Source organism: Pungitius pungitius, chromosome 5, assembly GCF_949316345.1.
Source record: "Pungitius pungitius chromosome 5, fPunPun2.1, whole genome shotgun sequence".
Classification (NCBI taxonomy): Eukaryota; Metazoa; Chordata; class Actinopteri; order Perciformes; family Gasterosteidae; genus Pungitius; species Pungitius pungitius.
In genome coordinates this window covers 16,205,457-16,224,363 of record NC_084904.1, presented here as the reverse complement: position 1 = coordinate 16,224,363, position 18,907 = coordinate 16,205,457, and the positions used below count along the sequence as shown (strand labels likewise).

Below are 18,907 nucleotides of genomic sequence, written 5' to 3'. Positions count from 1 at the left end.
ACGCTCCATTGCGGGCAGGCTTATTGACGGGCAGCAAACGTGGGGTCCTTAACCCACCACAAACAAAACAATCACACTTTGCTTCAGTCAGGTCGGCTTGCCGGCATTCATCGCCGTTATCGTCCTCAGATGCAGGCCGGTCTTCATTACAACTTGCATACATTAAAAAGAGGTTTAAGCACAGAGAGATTAAATTCAGCTGACGTTAGCTCATCTGGATGTGTTGCTCTTTGCTGTTAAGGACATGGATGGTTATCCCGAAGTCCCCGACGGCGACTCCACCAAACACCAAGAAAGGCATTACTACCTGTTATCTGAGCTGCAGACCTTAGTCAAAGATTTACCAAGGTAACGGTACCTTGCTTCCTTCACGGGGAATCAAATGTCTGCTTTCTCAGGCTCAGCCCCCGTGATGATTGTGTGTGTGTGTGTGTGTGTTTCTCCCTCCCTTGGTTAGCTCCTTCCAGCAGCGCCTGTCCTACAGCACGCTCGGTGACCTGGCCCTGGCACTCATCGACGGGACGGTTTATGAGATTGTGCAGGGACTCCTTGATATTCAACATCTCACGGAGAAGAATCTGTACAACCAGAGGCAAAAGCTGCACTGCGAACACCAAGGTTGGTGCTCTGCATCCTTCGTGGGGGGGGGGGGGGGGGGGGGATGGACGAACTGAAGCACCGAATTCTAGTTGCTTCACGGAAGGGGCCTTTTTCTGTGAGGTTGTACTTGCATGCCAGTGGGATGTATGACTGGTTATTACTTTTCTGTGCAGCACTCAAACAAGATCTCGCACGGAAACACAAAGATGCTGTACAGTCGTGCAAGTCTCACAATCTTACACTTCTGAAATCCAACCAACAAGCGGAGCAAGAGGTGAGGCGTTGAAAAATCCCAACTCCTGTGATCGCTATGCCTATCGCGATATCCTTTTTGGTGTACTAATAGTTGTTTTTCAGTCTCTGGAGACCCGTGTGCGAGAGGAACAAAGAATGATGGATAAGAAGATTGTAGCAGAAATGGATCAAAAAGTAATAGACCAGCAGAACACCTTGGAGAAAGCAGGAGTCCCTGGGTTTTTTATCACCACTAATCCTCAGGTGAACGCTTCCACCTGTCCCAACTCACTGTGGGTTAAATGCATAATATCACCACAACTGGGAGGGGAGCACAGGAAACATGATCTTTGTGGTACAGACTAATTTCTGTTTTATTTCAGGAGCTGACAATGCAGATGAACCTACTCGAATTGATTCTCAAGCTTCAACAGAAGGAGTCACAATCTGGACTCCTTTGAGGGGGAGGCCTAATTGTGCCTCAAGAAGGGGAATGAAAATCCTGCAATAGCCACTGAGCGCAAATGCTCCTATTCCAGTCGTTGTGAGATTGTGAGAAGTGTCGGCCGACATTTGTTATGAGTGTAATATTCGCCATCAAAAACCGAAGGAGAAGAGGCTGATTCTTGAGTTTGCCGTCTTTAGTAGAAACAGGTGATGACATCATAGACTGTAAAGCACTTAGCTGACACAGATGTGTTTTTCAAAACCTTTAAGCTACATTGTACATGTATTTGAAGACAGCGTTAAGGCTCTGTGGATTAAACTGTAGAAGATGAACTGTTGCTCAAGGACACAGACTGTTGTTACTTCTCATGAGGGCCTCATGATGCCTTTTATGGAAGTGTTTTGACACATCATAGCTTATTTACACAGTTTTGTATGCGTATCTTCCTTTTTTCTAACATTGGTGCTACTTTTAATGGTGTACACATTGTGTATGTTTTTTTTCTTTTCTTTTTATCTATTAGGTACGCCTTGTGTGGGTACTAGAGGTGTAAATTAGATCTTTATCTAACATCTTCACATTTGTTTTGCTATTTTCTTTCTCCAAAAAGTCAGTATTTTAAGTTGTACCACCCACATAAATTAGCAACAATGAAGAATTCAATCAAATATATGATGTACCTATGAACAAAACCAGTTTGGATGGCACTATTGAATATCTGTACGTGTTGATTTTCCATTGCAGGAATATTTGTTTCTGTTAAAAAATGTTTAACAAAATGTTTTGTGTCTCTTGTGAGTTTTTATATTTGTAATATCTGTCCTGCAGTGCGCTCGGAATGATTTCACCATGAGGCTGCCCTCACTCTTCACTCAATGACGAGCCAATGAAGCACGCACCTGTTCAAGAAAAAGACCCACATAGGCATGGAACACGCGTGATTTTGCAGGTTGACTCTGAAGACGGACCCGGTGTATGTTGGAACACGTTCGCTTTGATTTGACCTTTTCTTATTATTTTATTCACTTTAATCAATGGAAGGCCAGTTTTACTTTAAACCGTTTAAGGCTGCTTCTCTTTATGTGATTCCCACCCATGTTTAAATTCATACTCAATTAAGCCCACTTCCAGGTAATCCCGCGTTCTGCTGTAAAATGGGAGGGGCGCAGTGGGGAAGCCCTCTGCGTGGAAGGTGACTGTACCTTTAAGAAGCCGTCCACGCAGCGCATGAAGGGCTTTTTTTTGGGAGGAGAGGGGGGGGGGGGCTATTATTCCTCAGCGCACCTTCGGCTCCGTCATCAGACGATGCACCTTGGTCCTTTCCTCTCTGCGGCGGACACAAATGACAGAGCCCGAACAACGACGGTAAAGCAACGCCCGCATGTCTCCCGTTTATTACGGACGTCTCGTTCTAGGTGGTTAAACGCTAAATCACGTGAAATGTCACACCTGCTCGGATGGCACGGATGGTGGAAATGTCGCTCCGATCACTCTGGATGTAACGTTACGGCGGAGTGGGGAGGTGTAGCGGAACAGCGATCGTCCTTTTGCGTCAGTTTCCATTTAGTTTTAAATTATTCATTCGTTTTTCCCCTTCGTCGTCCGTTCCCTCCACCGCACGGTTTTTTTCTGTGTCATAAATATGCAGCCTAGTGAATATGAATAATCTTTGCGGGGGAATAAAGCGTTACGTAATTGTGGGGGGGGGGGGGCGTCCCGCTTTCGCCATATGTCCATCGAGGGCAGGAATCGGATGTTGCAACGCCCAGACCAGGAGGTTGTAAACTGGGTCCCACCGATGAAAAGCTGGAGGAGGACATTGTTTGCAGTTGAAGAAGCGTTAAAATGCTCTATTTTCCGTCTCACTTCGTCACATCGTGTTAAGCTTTTTTCCTCGTGCCGGATGACGTGGACTGGATACACGCGCACGCCTCTTGTGCGGAGCGATCTAGAATATGAACGTACATCCAGTTTAGCCCTCATGTGGTGTATAGGTTTAACACCCTTCCACCATGTAACCTGCTTTTCCTCATGCATTTCTCAACGTTAGTCTATTTGTGCTCTGTCTTGCAGGTCAGCTTGATAAAATAAGTGATGGATCCAGTGTGACTATTTTTTTTTTATAACAACAACAACTCGTCCTGCTCGCCTTTACAACTCGGTCGCTATGGAAACTTGTGCCAGAGGCTGCGCCCCGGCGGTGCGCCTTTGTCAAAAACTGAACCGACTCAAAACACTGGAGGATGACATGATGGCCACGTCGCTGAAGCGCTGCCTCTCCACCCTGGACCTGACCCTGCTGGGAGTCGGGGGCATGGTGGGCTCCGGGCTCTACGTCCTGACCGGAACAGTGGCCAAAGACACGGTCGGGCCTGCCATCATCATATCATTCATTATTGCAGGATTTGCCTCTCTACTGGCAGCTTTTTGTTATGCGGAGTTTGGAGCGCGCATCCCCAAAACTGGATCTGCCTACATGTTCACTTACGTGTCTGTGGGAGAGGTCTGGGCCTTTCTCATTGGTTGGAATGTGATTCTAGAGAACATGATTGGTGGCGCTGCCGTGGCCCGTGCCTGGAGTGGCTCTCTGGACTCCATCTTTAACCACGCCATCCAGAACTTCACAGAGACGCACGTCATGCACTGGGACGTGCACTTCCTTGCCCATTACCCCGACATCCTTGCAGCAGGGATTCTGGTATTTGCCTCATTCTTTATTTCCTTTGGAGTTCAAGTGTCCTCCTACCTCAATCACATCTTCTCCACTATTAGCATGTGTGTCATCATTTTCATTCTGGTGTTTGGCTTCATTCTGGCCGAACCGGTCAATTGGACCATAGATGAAGGAGGTTTCGCACCTTTCGGGCTATCTGGAATACTGGCGGGATCGGCCACATGCTTCTACGCATTTGTGGGCTTTGATGTAATCGCGTCTTCGAGTGAGGAGGCGAAGAACCCTCAGAAATCTGTTCCCATTGCCACTGCCATCTCCCTTGGATTGGCAGCCGCAGCTTACATCCTGGTCTCCACGGTGCTAACACTAATGGTACCCTGGCATACGCTGGACCCCAACTCGGCTCTGGCAGATGCCTTCTTCCGCCGGGGTTACAGTTGGGCTGGAGTTATTGTGGCAATTGGGTCCATCTGTGGTGAGTGTCTACTTTCAAATTAAGAAGTGCAATTTAAATGTTTGTTAATATGGTAATGCACAATCTTATTTTCTGATACTGACTCTCTTTTCCCAAATTCCAGCCATGAACACGGTGCTGCTCTGTAATCTCTTCTCCCTCCCTCGCATTGTCTACGCCATGGCAGAGGATGGCTTGTTTTTCTCCATTTTCGCACGAGTCAACCCCATCACCAAAGTCCCCGTCAATGCCATACTGGTGTTTGGAATCCTCATGGCCACCATGGCTCTCGTCTTTGACCTGGAGGCACTGGTTCAGTTCCTGTCCATCGGCACCCTCCTGGCGTACACCTTTGTGGCAGCGAGCGTTATCGTGCTGCGCTTCCAGCCTAACAAAACCAGCTCCAAGGGAACCGCTTCCACATCCCCCAACCCTTCGGCCGGTCCTTCTGAGGGCCCCTCCGAGTCGCAGACCATAAACGAAGACAGCGGGGAGCTGAAGCAGTACGAGTCCTTCTCGGACAAACTCCAGCTGGTAGAGCGACAGGCCTCAACAGAGCACCGCGGGGCGGGACAGCTGAAGGCCTACTGGGAACCATACCTGGGCAAGCTGCTGGGGCAGTGTGAGCCGGGCGAGGTGGTGGGTCACTGCGTGCTGACTATCATAGTGAGCTCGGTCTCCCTCTGTGTGGTTTTAGAATTTGGTACCAAACAGCTCCATCTGCCTGTCTGGAGCTTCGTAACGCTGCTGGTGATTTTCAGCTTGGCTTATGTTCTCAGCCTGACACTCATATGGTTGCACGAGCCACAAACCAGCAGCAAAACATTCCAGGTGAGTTGCAACTATTACACACTTCTTGTATGTATACTTTTTCTCAAGTAAACTCGCGCCAACATATATTTAAATTGTGCTTAACAATTAATCCCGGAGACCTTTATTGGAAGGCAATTGTTATCATCATGAACTACGTGAACTATGATTTGAGGATAATTGTGTTATTGTTGTGTAGGTACCATTGGTTCCATTGACTCCAGCTGCCAGTATTCTCATTAATATATTCCTCATGATGAAGCTCAACTATCTAACCTGGATTCGTTTCACCGTATGGATTGCAATAGGTAAGAAGGCACCAGAAAACATACTGACTGAAGAAAAACCTCAACTGTACAAATGAACAATGTACAAAGACTGTCTTAAATTATGGTAGTCTAATTTTGTTTGTATAAAGGCAGTATCATTTCTGTTTTATGTAAAATATTTGCAGGTATTTTGCATTTTTCCCGTTGTTTGTTGATGGTGTGTAAAGGCCTTAAGGGAGTAGAGAAGGTTTTACCCTTGGTCAACAACCCTAAGAAAAGGTAGATGGTTGTCAAACAGTATTAATGACCTGTCAGTCAGGGGGATCCCTGGGGTAACATGATTATCTGCATCACCTTAAAGCTTCTCAAATAAGCCGTTTTAAGAATAAGGTCACATGGAATTTTAAATTTGACAGGTCTTTAGGCTCCACTCTCAGAGCAGTTGAGGCTTACTTGCATGATTAGCTACTAAAGAAGAAAAGCAAAATGTGGGAATTCTACATTTGAAAGTTTAGGTGGAATTAAATTCAGCTTCAATTATTATTATTATTATTATAAAATTATTAGACCAAAGACTAAATGCAAATAAAACTTAATGAACATTTATTTCACTAGAAAATGCAACGCTTGTTAATAATTTGAGGAAAGTTCTCGACAAACGCAATACAACAAATTGGATTTCATGACATTTTGCACACATTTACTTTCCCATCAATCTGTTTACATTGGTGTGACCATTAATCAAGCACAACCATTTGTATTCCCATAAACCTCAGTCTTGAATGTTTACTGCTCATTGGTTAGAACACTAAACTCGAATCGTGAACATGGTAACGATAATAACTGCTTAACTACAGCATGTTAGCGTTGTCATCTTGAGCATGTTGGCATGCTGACACCAGCATTTATCTTGCGGCACCGTTGCTGCCAGCATGGCTGTCGACCGTTGGTCTTCTTACTATGACAACGGTTTTCTAAACTATTTATTGATTTTTATAACAAAAATATTGTACATGTACATGTCTCAAAACGAGAGCACAAACCAAAACTCAAGAATGCCACATCGAGACATCTTTCTCACCACACACCTGCGTGCAGCATTCTTTTCTTCATTTAGAGTCCTTATGGTTACATGTTACGTGCTCTTGCTTTCCCAGGCCTCTTTGTGTATTTCGGCTACGGAATCTGGCACAGTAAGGAAGGATTGCGGGAGCTGCAGCCCAAAGACATGGCCGCCCGGTACGTGGTGCTACCCAGCGGCAGCCTGGTAGAGACCGTGCAGTCTGTCCAGCCTGAAGGACAACTGGACGCCTCGGCGCACCACATCGGCCCCTCCACCGCCCCGACATCTGAGGAGTTCGCAGGAAATAGATGATGTGTGTCTCCCACTCATGTGCTTCAGCATTTCTACTGCTCTCCGCGTCTTACTCTTGTGTGTGTGTGTGTGTGTGTGTGTGTATGTGTGTGTGTGTCTGGCCCGCCACAGTCTATACTCGTTGCTTTCCAAACGTAAGCAGGATGGGATGCACGCTCTCTGTCCTGTTGTGAAGCCTATTTGTATATCTTGTAATACTTGAATGTACATTATGGAGCTTTATTACTGTCCTGTAAACTCTAAGCATCAAAGTTGTGTTGTATCCCTTTTTTTCTTGCAACATTGCCAGTTTGTAGACATTCACATGGTTATGTTATATATATGGTGCTTTCTTCGTGACAAGTGTGTAGTTAAAGGTGCAAAATTGATATTCAGAGCATTAACAAAGCAACAAGGTCATAGTCCCCCCCCCCCCTCCTCTATGAGGTAAACCCTGTTTGCTTGGTCAGTACTGCCATGTTGAGAGCCTAGAGGAAGCAATAGACATGTTCTGAAATTTGTATAGAGGACCTTGAGGTACACACAGTGTCGTTGATTTTTATTTTTTACAAATGCTAAACACAGACTGGGAACTGGACAATAATTTCCAGCATATTAAGCAATCTTATGTTGCATGTTTCAGTTTTTCAGCCAAGCAGAGGTATGCACAGTCTTTTGTGGGTTTACATGTTTGCCTTTTTTTCACAACCTCAAGAGAAACTACAAACTCAAATCATTTGGATTGTCTTTGTCCATCTTCTCCTTTTGGTACTCATAGACTGCCCAAAGAAAATTGTTTCCTGAATATTATTTACTCTCATATTTAAAAAATATGTATTCCATTTTTTTACAGATCTCCTTAGCTTCTGAGTTGTTCTTGTCCTTTTTCAATGTCTGTGTTCTATGTTTTGCATGTGCATATGTTCTCTATTAGTAATTTGTGTTCACCTTTTAGTGACTTCAGTGCTTTAGTTAATCTTATCCCATGATCCCATGCCCTTGTCCAGCCCTTTATCAATATTTTTAAAACCGCAGCCTCCTACCCTGTTTCTTTGTTGGTATGAGATTAGAAAATGTATAGATTGAGTCTGTTATTTAACGGGGTACTCCTGAGATAACTAGATTATATTAAATATATATATATATAGAAATCTAAGGCAAGCACAAACCTTCTGAATGGCAATCTTCACACACAGGATTGAGACAGGCAGACTTTTGTGTTCCATGTTTCTGAGGCCTCCGTAATCCCAGAAGATTTGGATCAATCCCTGTCACCAGTCTGCAGTTTGACCTAGATTAGATACGAGCACACATGTGAGAGCACTCATCTTCTACAGATAACAACCCACACTTGTAAACGATGTCAACGAGTGAAGGATGTTTCATTACATAAAACGTAAATGTACTTAATGTCTATGATTTTTGTTATCATTTATTTCAATTTGTGTTAGCATTTGTTGCATAAGAAACCGATGGCCTTAAACGTGTTGTAACGAATGCAGACTAATTCCCAAAGTTATTTATCAGTCTGTTCGATTAAAAAAAAAAAAACTCCTACACAGAACTTTCATCATTTCTTATTACTAAAATGACATACAAACATGGACGTGAAGTTGAAGTAGGAGGCATTTTGGCAATCGTAGATTTTTGTACAACTTTGCACAATGAGAACTATTGTCTGGTCATTTTGTGTTCCACAGTTATGCTTCGGATGTCGGAGGTCAGTAACATTGATACTGTGTTGCTTTATAAGCTAAACATCCTGTCACCTCTTTCTCACAATTACAAATTACACAATTATTTTCTCACTTCTGAATTGTATTGTACTCTTTACTTGCACACGAGTTCTTAAATATTTCTGTTTATAGTATAGGTCTGTATAAAATGCTAAAGACTGTGTTATAAATGAAAAATAAATGTTTTGAAACAGCATTTACAAAAGTTTTATTGTGGATAAATAATTATTTACAGATGATGAATTGAAATGGAAAAAAAACCTAAAGAAATTGGGAGTTATTTGCATAGTGGTTGTGTTCTGCCAAACTTTGGCTTCCCCCTGCAGAATATCTGGGTATTTTGACAGCATCTGTAGTGTTATATCTTAGCAGGTCTGCAGTAAACTCAACCACTATTTATGTAAATAGTGGTTGAGTTTACCACTATTTACAATAAACTCAATAAATAAACTCAACCACTATTTATGTATATAGTGGTTGCATGGCCATTTAGGTATTTCTACTAAATCTTTAGTCTGAATGCACACGTGTGTAACCTTTGTTTTATGTTTGATAGGCTAATTGTTTCTTTTGTTATCAAAATGAAGAATAACTTATTTTGTACCATCAAGCCTGCTCAGTCACTGAAATACATGACCTCTACTTCCTAATTACGTTACGTAACACTTGTTTTGTGTTTAAAGCCAGATAATAAATGATTTCCTCTTCTTTACTGAACTTCCTCTTTGAAAAGAAACTCATCTCACACTCTTGTCTGTAACATAAATTTAAAAGTATTTTTGTTTACTGCTTTTGATTAACTTGACTAAATGCCATAAGTGATATGAATTAACCGCCTTGTCTACTCCCGTTGCATGCATGATCAGACATTCACACAGGTGTGTAATTAAACCCATTTAAGGATTAACCCTAAGGTCATCAGCTGTCTTTTAACTAAATGAAATGATAGGTGAGGGGTTCATTCAGGTGATAAAATGAGTGTTGGTATGACAAGTATGTTAATCAGACGTTTGTTATTACTCATTTTCACACGGGTTCTTTTCAATACAAGAACAAATTAACTTTGAACTTTAACAGCTCTGACACAAACGTTTAGTCCCTTGCAGGCCAGAGTACGCAGCTGAGCTAAGGGCATTTTAAACCAAATATGATTCTAAACAAACTAACAATGTGTGGTCTCAATTTCTGAGCATTCCCAATACCTGAGGTTAACTTGGAGGGACTGAAATAAGGATCTGTGGTGATACAGCACAGCGTGAATCCCGTGAGCACAACACCATTAGTTAGCACTTAAATATCCATCAACACATTTGTCTCTATGAGAACGTCTGTGTGACGCTCAATGTTGTACAAACATCGTCTGAGACAAGGGACTCGTGTGCTGTGAAGGCCACCCATTCATGTGCATGCAGCATATCGTTCAACCTGAAACCTGATATACAAAAGACATCAATACCCTATAAAAGTAACAGTGCTCTTTACATAAATCCACAATTAGTTCATATCTATAATGTATGTATTCACCTTGACATATGGGCAAATGTAGTGGTAGACCATTGTCATACTCTACAATGTAATTTAATTGACAATTACTAAATAATTAGTGTTAGTCTGGTATAATGTACTAATACATTATGATATATTAATGTGGGGAATTTGCTTTTTTATGAGCTTTGTAGTTGTCCATTTTCACAGCATTTGCAAGAAGGTTTTCTCCCAGAACGCTTTTATGCATTCAGGGTTTGTTTTTTTTCCTCTGATTTGAGCTTCTGCACCGAGAGAGAAGAGAAGCGTGGCGTGTTTTTGCGTGGCTTTTAGCAGCATCGGTGTCCGTGTTGAGTTGGAGGGTTTGAAGGTGAAGCTGCAGGGACGAGGGGGAGGCAGAGGCAGTGGAAACACGATCCAATGACCCGGCTGACAATAGACCACGTTCCACTCGACTGGCTTCCCTCGCTCTGTTATCGTGTTCCAGCTCGGTTGCACTGCTGCTCTGCCTGTGGCACGGAAGAGAAGTAAGGCCGTGACGCAGCGTGATTGTTAACCATTTGTAAAAATGTATGAATAACACTTCATGTTTTCAAAAGTAACAATTTGAACAAATCAAACTCACAGGGGGCGCTTTTGCATTGGTGTCAGGTGGTTTTGTTCCCTTTCAACCGATGAGCTGTCCAGAGAGGGGCTCCAGGTCTGCTGAGCTGAGGCCTCCTGTTGATAAAACCACATAGTCTGATATGAACTCCAACATCCACCAGATCACCAAGTCGCATATCTTTATACACTTACCCCGTTGGCACTATTTTGTGCTCTGTGCCTCAGTTTCATAAGGCTGGAGTACAAGGTACTGTTTTCTTGCTCCAGAATTTTTGCACGGATGTCATTTGCCTGAAATTGTTGCTCCATATCCAAAAGCACACTTCCTGTACCTTGAAATGTGCAATGAACAACATTTAAACACTTTTAACCTGACTGCGTTACTTAGAAAAAGGAGTAGGGACATAAATGAGTGGATACATGTTTGGGTGTATTTCATGGAAGCGGTTATCTGGTGCTCCAGAGCAGTACAGGTAGCACTGAGCAGGTTGTATTTACATTTAATGTCAGTCAGTGGATGTTTCATGCGAAATGTAAATATTGTATAGACAAATAGTGCACTACTGCCGTACTCTTTGGTTGGTCCCGAGTCAGAGGGCTGAGCTCTGGGAAAGCCACCAACAGCCTCTCTCTCTCCCTCAAAGCTGTCACATACTCCTTGAGCTCAGCCACGCTGCTCTTTAGCTCGCATGCGTATGTTTCCAGGGTCCGCTTCTCCTTTTGGAGCTCCAAGCACAGGTCCTGTTGGGCAGGAGCATTGCAGCATGAAAAGGTCATTGAAGAAAAGTCATAAAAAGGATGCAAATGTGAAGCTGCACGCAAGAACTCCAGAAAAACCTGCTGCTCGGCAAACTGAGCCTGAACTTGGTCCTTGTCCTCAGTCATCTGTTGCAGCTGATTGTGAAGGTCAAGCTGTCTCTCCTCGCTCTCCACTGCCTGCCTGCGCAGCTCCTCACACTCTTCGTCGAGGGCGTCAACTCTCTCTAACAAAGACGTTTGCTTCGCCTGCATTGACTAGGCGCGCGCACACACACACACACACACACACACACACATGTCTACATCTATTTAAATACAGTTATGGACTTTAGCTAAGCGATTTTGACGTCACTGACCTCTTGCTGTCGACAAGCGCTGCGGTACTTTGCATTCTCTTTGTCAAGATGAAGTTGAGTTTCAGAGATTTGACTCTCTAAATGTTGGATCTTTTGCTGTAGTGTCAAACGGGCCTCTTCCTCTGTGTGCAAGGTCCTCACTTTATCCTGCAGCACATTGGTTTCTTGTTCTATTGCATAATCAAAACGACCAACTGAACAACTGAATATTAGGTTGTTTTTAACACAAGTGCATTTCTGCATTTTGCTGTCTGTACCTGAATGGTATGTCCTTACCAAGTACCTGTAATGCATCACGCTGTACTTCCACTTGCTCTTTCAGTCTTGAATTACTCTCTTCCAAGCACAATGTTTCTGTTACAAAAATAGCAAAGATATAAAGTATGTGGTTGCAATGACTTGCAATCATATTAATTTCCGACATTTCTGCACCTCTCTTTAGTTGTTGCTTCTCTTCCTGCAGCCTTTTCTCTGTTTCTTTCATTGATCTTTGTGCTTTCTTCAGTGAAAACTCTAGCTGGACTGTGTTCACTTGGTGTCTTTCCATCTCTTGCTTGAACTCTTTCTGTTTCATTTCCAGCTTGGACCTAAATCTGTCACGCTCAGCTTCTGCTTCTGCAAGTCCATGTTTAAGCGGCTGCACAGTACCGCGCACATCTAGAAGATGTTTTTCCAGCCGGCGTATGTCTCTTAGCTGCTCATTGGCCCAGAGAGCCACATCGCCTGCTGTCATATGTCCCAGCTCCAGGGTGTCTCCCACGGCTACTAAAAGTGGCTGCAGAGATGAGGGCAGGCTCTCACTCTGAAGCAGTTCCACCAAAGCATGTCCTGTTTTTGTCAAAGTAGATTGCACTTGGTGGCATGCACTGCAGGGAACAAGGGATGATTCTACAGTCTGGCAGCTTACATTGTGGCTGTCGACTTTAGGATAGCACGGGGTGTCGTGTGTTGCACTGGAAGGCACAGGATTCTGGGGCAAAAACTTAAAGGAGCTTGTTGAAGACCAAGCAGAAGAACCATATCTGCACGTGCTCACTTGGGGAGAGACCGATGACACCGTCTCTGATTCATCAGAGTCAAATGGCTTTGCTTTAGTTTGTTTCTTGATGTCTTTGTATGTCCCCTAAAAAAAGAACAAAAAAAATTGTCTAATTGTCTAATTGTCTATTTTGTATTGGCCTTCGTTTGACATGTTTTAAATCTTTATCTCAACAAAACAATGTCCCTACCTTGATGTTGGCAAACTGAACCAAATTACTCCAATAGTTTCGGACAACAAGACCAACTGACAGACATCCTCTCTGCTGGGTTTGTTCTCTGCTGTGACTGCACCTAATCTGCTCAACATACGCATTGAAGCTTTGTTGAAGAAGCAGTAGTCTTCAGCAAAAAACGAGAAAAAGGACAAGTGATGTTGAAATATTCAACAAACAATTATAATAAGTATTGTTAAAATGTGTTCATTTGATACATGTATTACCTGTCAATCACCAGCTCCAATAACACGATGTGGGAATGTTGATTGAATGCATCCTCCCCATCCACAAAGTCATATTGCTCCAGTAGAGCTACCATGTCCAGATTACACGAGAGTTTATCGGGGAACTTCCATGAGGAAAAGCGGACTGGTCCAGTTCTAGAAAAGACATCCAGAATCGCACCTTGAAGGTCAACGACGTCTTTTCGGATGCTTTCGATACAGTCCTGACGACCCAAAAACTGACTCATATCTGACAAGATATTGTTGTTTCGACACGACACGGCCCTGAGGGCAAGTATGTGTAGTTTGTTGGAATCGCATCGCCTTGGAAACCAGCAAAAAACTACTCCAAGCCCCATAGTCCATTGCGGCACGAGTCCGGAAGTGATACGTCTCTATTGGGTCAACGAAAGCGCGACCAAGTAAGGGTTTGACTACAGTGAATGTATAGTTAAATGTTACACATTGTGTTTCTAGATAATTGTATGGTATGAGTTGTGTATATAACATACATAAGTCTTCTTGTTATTTTGGTGTTTTGCAGGCTAACTGCTACATCCAGCTTTAACCGACAATAAGACCTCGCCATGCCGCCTGGGCCTGTTCAAATTGTTCAGCCGGAGCCCAACAACAAGGTTACTAACGTTAATCATGGAAAATACTGTTTCTGCGAGGGGAAGCTAGTTAACAATGAACTATTTACAGTCAAATAAATCCGAATGAACGTGAATTGCAGAGTAGGTAACGTTGGAGTCTATTTCGGATCGTTTCCACAAGGCGTAAATCGTGTTAGCTTATAGTTAGCTCTTAGGGTCAATTCACGCCGCTGACGTTACGGTTAACTAAAACGAAATCTGTTGTTTTTAAAGTTTTTCAAACGTTTACTCGTCGACTCGTATTCGTCGTGATGACTTTTACAGCGAATCTATTGTTACTCGATTAGGATTTTATAGATAGCGATATAATTACTGTTGTTGGTATCTGTTTATTTATGAATGAGCCGCAGGTTTTAGAATAGAAGCATGACTATCAGATTGCTCACAACATCTGATATTAAAACTAAATCCATATGCATAGCATAATGCTACTGGGGGTCAAAGTTTTTTTTATCGTTCAATCAATGATTTGTTTTTAAATTTCCTTTTCTTTTGCCGTGGTTTTATGTGAAGCATGTAGTTTTTTGTCTAAAATTGCTTTGTAGTTTAAATGTGCTACACAATTAAACTCGCCTAAAAGGAGTTTAATAGTACAAGAGTTGGGTGATGTTTTGGTAGTATATGAAGAGTATAATAGTGAATATCAATCAGGAATCTTTAATTTTCGCATATTACAAATGCAAAGGCCTAACAAATATACATTTTGCCAACAGAATGAGGCTCCAGCAGAAGAAACCCCAGCCACTAAATCCATCGTTGGTATCATCTACCCGCCTCCTGAGGTTCGAAACATTGTTGACAAGACAGCCAGCTTTGTTGCCAGGTTAGTAACTCCACGTGTATTAATTGTTACATATCATATATATACCGGATGAAAAAATAAATTGGGGGCGATGAATATAACAAAGGCCTTGTCATTTAACAGGAATGGACCCGAGTTTGAAGCGAGAATCCGTCAGAATGAGATCAACAATCCAAAGTTTAATTTCCTCAACCCAAATGACCCCTACCATGCCTACTACCGTCACAAGGTCAATGAATTTAAGGAGGGGAAAGGACAGGAACCATCTGCGGCAGTGCCCAAGGTTATGCAGCAGGCCATGCTGCAATCTCAGCTTTCTCAAAAAGTAAGAAATGGCATTTAAATGTTTTTTTATTCATGGCCTTTTAAATGTTTTTTGTCCATCCACTAATACGGTGTATTTGTCAATAGGTGCAGGTGATTCAAGAGTTGGTGGTCCCAAAAGAACCACCTCCAGAGTATGAGTTCATTGCGGATCCGCCATCTATCTCAGCATTCGATCTTGATGTTGTCAAGCTCACGGCCCAGTTTGTTGCTCGCAATGGCCGCCAGTTTCTTACTCAGCTCATGCAGAAAGAACAGAGGAACTACCAGTTTGACTTCCTGCGGCCGCAGCACAGCCTTTTCAACTACTTCACCAAACTCGTTGAGCAGTACACAAAGGTGAGCCTTACAAACTGATCCCCTGATATTACCATTATTCTATGCTTGGGAGGGGATGCTAAACTATGTCTTGATTTTGTTGTGCCAAATGTAGATTTTGATCCCTCCCAAAGGCCTTCTGATCAAGCTGAAGAAAGAAGCTGAGAATCCAAGAGAGGTTATGGACCAGGTAATCCCCTTAAACAGTTATTGTTTCTCACAGTAAGCCATGAATAGCATGTTGCCTGTATTGAGCCGTCTTTCTGCACAACCTTTAGGTGAGGTACCGTGTTGAGTGGGCAAAGTTCCAGGAGCGTGAGAGAAAGAAGGAAGAGGAGGAAAGAGAGAAAGAACGTGTGGCATATGCCCAAATAGACTGGCATGACTTTGTGGTGGTTGAGACGGTGGATTTCCAGCCCAACGAACAGGGTAATATATCATTGACCACTCTAACTGTTAAACATGTAACATCCAAAATAATATATCATTGACCACTCTAACTGTTAAACATGTAACATCCAAAATGTATCTAGAATGATTTATTTATTGGCTTCTCCATTATCCCAGGCCACTTCCCCCCACCTACCACACCAGAAGAGCTCGGCGCTCGCATCCTGATTCAAGAGCGCTATGAGAAGTATGGAGAGAGTGAAGAGGTGGAGATGGAGGTTGAAAGTGAGGATGACGACGATGAACGGGATGTTCGGGGCGAACGCCACCCCTCACAACCGGATCAAGACACACAAGTGCAGGACATGGATGAGGTAAGAAATTATAAAAAAATGAATTATTGTGCCTTGTAAAATCCTGACCCATGACCAATTGCAAGCTGCCCCCCTTTCATTTACTTCCAATTAAATACTGTACTAAAATGATCTGTCACATGATCTGTCACAAGACCTGCTAGAAAAAAAGGACACGTGCTCGTAACAACATATTATATTCACCCTTTCTTGCTTTCTTAAGGGTTCTGATGATGATGATGATGGCATGAAGGCTCCATTGCCTCCAGACAACCCTATGCCACCACCACTGCCCCCTACTCCAGACCAGGTTATCATTCGCAAAGACTACGATCCCAAAGGTAACACGTGTGACCTTTTGAAGAGGAAACACCAATTGAATAAAAGGCTGTTACTATCTACAATGTGCTAATCTTAAACCATTGCTTCCTTACAGCTTCCAAGGCTCCACCCTCGATCATAACTCCAGACGAGTACCTCATCTCACCAATTACTGGTGAGAAGATCCAAGCCAGTAAGATGCAAGAGCACATGCGTATTGGTCTGCTGGATCCGCGCTGGCTGGAACAACGGGACCGCAGCATCCGAGAGAGGCAGACCGAAGATGAAGTCTATGCTCCTGGTTTGGATATTGAGAGTAGCTTGAAACAGCTGGCTGAAAGGCGAACGGATATCTTCGGTGTGGAAGAAACCGCCATCGGTAAGAAGATTGGTGAAGAAGAAATCCAGAAGCCAGAGGAGAAAGTGAGTACCGCAATGGGTTTATACTACACAATAAGGGGGTTAAAGGAATTCCTACAGTTTGGTGTCGTTTTTAGGAATTGAGTCAGTGAGTTTTTCTCTTTTTCCATGTCACCAGGTTACTTGGGATGGCCACTCTGGGAGCATGGCTCGTACCCAGCAGGCAGCACAGGCCAACATCACCCTGCAGGAGCAGATCGAAGCCATTCACAAGGCCAAAGGACTGGTGGGAGAGGACGACGCCAGGGAGAAAATTGGCCCAAGCAAGCCGAGCGAAATTCATCACCAGCCACCCATGCCCTCTCAAATGAGTATGCCTAAACCCAATCCCCAAATGACAATGCCTCGCCCACTTCAATCTGTAAGTAAAAAAATTAAGAAAACTTCATTTGTAATGAAATTAAATAACTAATAACTCACTAATGTGTTCATTGTCAACAGATGGCACCAGTGCGCACCACTCTCCTCTCTGCTGTACCTGTAATTCCGAGACCGCCAATGTCTCCTGTGGTGCGCCTTACACCAGGTCATGTTATAGCATCCATGCCTCCGATGATTCCTGCTCCCCGCATCAATGTGGTCCCCATGCCACCACCAGCACCTCACATGATGGCACCCAGACCACCTCCCATGGTTGTTCCAACTGGTAAGATGAAGGTTTCCACACACTTATACCTGACATTCAAAATTAATGCGCAAAATATTTAGCACATCAAGTGAACCTTTCCCACAAAAGTGTCCTCATTATTATTTTAAATTGAAATAACTGCTTTTTCTTTCAGCATTTGTCCCCGCCCCTCCCGTACCACAACCCCCAAGCTCTGCTCCTGCCCCACCATCCCACCCGCCGCCACCTCACGACGATGAACCAGTCAACAAGAAGATGAAGACGGAGGACAACCTCATTCCAGAAGAGGAGTTCCTTCGTAGAAATAAGGTGTGTTTAAGCAGTAAAATAATATGTTAATTTCCAATGGCCAATGGTGAATTTGGCCATCTGGCATTTCAGACAGAAATACAAATACTGGTTTCAAACCTTTTATTAGCGCCAAAATGATACAGATGGAACAACCAAAGTTTAATGTCTGTATATGAATAAAGTAGGTCTGGGTTCATGTTCCATTGTGATGGCTGTGAAATTCAATATTCCTGGTTTTGATTGGTTTATCAAAACTTAATCTCACCAGCTATATCTAAAGGTAGCTGTATTGGATTTTGCTAGTCTTGTTATAAAAAGGGACTCTTCTATTTTTTCTTTCTCAGGGCCCTGTGGCAGTTAAAGTTCAGGTACCCAACATGCAGGACAAGACCGAATGGAAGCTGAATGGCCAAGTGCTTAATTTCACTGTCCCGCTCACAGATCAGGTTTGTAACGGGTGGCTTATTATTTTCTTGTTTCTAAGTGAGTGTAAGCATGTGCAACTATTGCATCTTTAACTGCAACTGCAATGTCTCCACAGGTATCTGTTATTAAAGTCAAAATCCATGAAGCTACAGGCATGCCAGCAGGGAAACAGAAGTTGCAATTTGAGGTAAACTGTCGTTTGAATTATTTTTGATTAGCTTTCTGTTGACCCTTTTGAACCCGATGTTAGATTGTTTGATAATCTATGGGTTGTTTTTGGTTCCTTTTTTAGGGCATTTTCATCAAAGATTCCAACTCCCTGGCTTATTACAACATGAGTAATGGCGCAGTCATCCACCTGGCACTGAAGGAGAGAGGTGGACGAAAGAAGTGAGACATGCAGCAAGAAGAAATATTTTACGTGAACATCTTTTCACTCACTCATGTAATTTTAGCGAATGACATTTTTCCAAAAATGATTTCCTTTACATTTTGTTTATTTTTTTGTCAACTCAATGTTAAAGAAATTGTACCTAACTGGCAGTCATGGCTTCCCAATGTTCAACTCTTGATTTCTTCATAATATAGTAACTTGTGACATGTTGAGACCCATAATGCTAAATAAAGAGATACAAACATGTGTTTTGTTGCTTTGTGATGTGTATAAGAAACTATTTAATGTGAGTATGGAGGCCACGTGCATTGAGACTAGG

The 18,907-nt window shown here is 43.0% G+C and overlaps 4 protein-coding genes across 7 annotated transcripts; 3 read left to right on the top strand and 1 right to left on the bottom strand.

Annotated features, from left to right (window-relative positions):
- The first annotated feature begins 49 nt into the window (after window positions 1-49).
- On the top strand, window positions 50-2,058 carry dgcr6 (DiGeorge syndrome critical region gene 6). Its single transcript, XM_037483675.2, has 6 exons — window positions 50-135; window positions 242-348; window positions 458-618; window positions 774-874; window positions 958-1,098; window positions 1,218-2,058. Exons 1-6 carry the CDS (start codon window positions 130-132, stop codon window positions 1,293-1,295), a joined length of 594 nt encoding a protein of 197 aa, XP_037339572.1. The 5' UTR covers window positions 50-129; the 3' UTR covers window positions 1,296-2,058.
- Window positions 2,059-2,444: 386 nt separating this feature from the next.
- Window positions 2,445-8,775, top strand: slc7a4 (solute carrier family 7 member 4). Its single transcript, XM_037483673.2, has 5 exons — window positions 2,445-2,647; window positions 3,356-4,431; window positions 4,535-5,241; window positions 5,420-5,528; window positions 6,647-8,775. The coding sequence occupies exons 2-5, from the start codon at window positions 3,450-3,452 to the stop codon at window positions 6,862-6,864; spliced, it is 2,016 nt and encodes a 671-aa protein (XP_037339570.2). The 5' UTR covers window positions 2,445-2,647; window positions 3,356-3,449; the 3' UTR covers window positions 6,865-8,775.
- Window positions 8,776-9,577: 802 nt separating this feature from the next.
- ccdc157 (coiled-coil domain containing 157) lies at window positions 9,578-13,624 on the bottom strand. 4 transcript variants are annotated; one of them, XM_037483668.2, is made up of 10 exons: window positions 13,266-13,624; window positions 13,015-13,165; window positions 12,218-12,908; window positions 12,062-12,139; window positions 11,786-11,955; window positions 11,508-11,684; window positions 11,243-11,411; window positions 10,863-11,002; window positions 10,690-10,784; window positions 9,578-10,573 (listed from the first exon to the last, which is right to left on the bottom strand). In XM_037483668.2, exons 1-10 carry the CDS (start codon window positions 13,622-13,624, stop codon window positions 10,315-10,317), a joined length of 2,289 nt encoding a protein of 762 aa, XP_037339565.2. In that variant the 3' UTR covers window positions 9,578-10,314. The 4 variants fall into 4 exon arrangements, with proteins under 4 accessions (XP_037339565.2, XP_037339569.2, XP_037339567.1 ...); XM_037483672.2 differs by lacking the exons at window positions 13,015-13,165; window positions 13,266-13,624 and having other exon boundaries at window positions 12,043-12,139; window positions 12,218-12,286; XM_037483670.2 differs by lacking the exons at window positions 9,578-10,573; window positions 10,690-10,784; window positions 10,863-11,002; window positions 11,243-11,411; window positions 11,508-11,684 and having other exon boundaries at window positions 11,805-11,955; window positions 12,043-12,139.
- Window positions 13,556-18,834, top strand: sf3a1 (splicing factor 3a, subunit 1). Its single transcript, XM_037483667.2, has 16 exons — window positions 13,556-13,687; window positions 13,810-13,900; window positions 14,635-14,744; window positions 14,847-15,048; window positions 15,135-15,386; window positions 15,481-15,555; window positions 15,644-15,794; window positions 15,933-16,129; window positions 16,332-16,449; window positions 16,545-16,852; window positions 16,968-17,210; window positions 17,291-17,495; window positions 17,632-17,786; window positions 18,113-18,214; window positions 18,310-18,381; window positions 18,487-18,834. Exons 2-16 carry the CDS (start codon window positions 13,853-13,855, stop codon window positions 18,586-18,588), a joined length of 2,340 nt encoding a protein of 779 aa, XP_037339564.1. The 5' UTR covers window positions 13,556-13,687; window positions 13,810-13,852; the 3' UTR covers window positions 18,589-18,834.
- The last annotated feature ends 73 nt before the right edge of the window (window positions 18,835-18,907 follow it).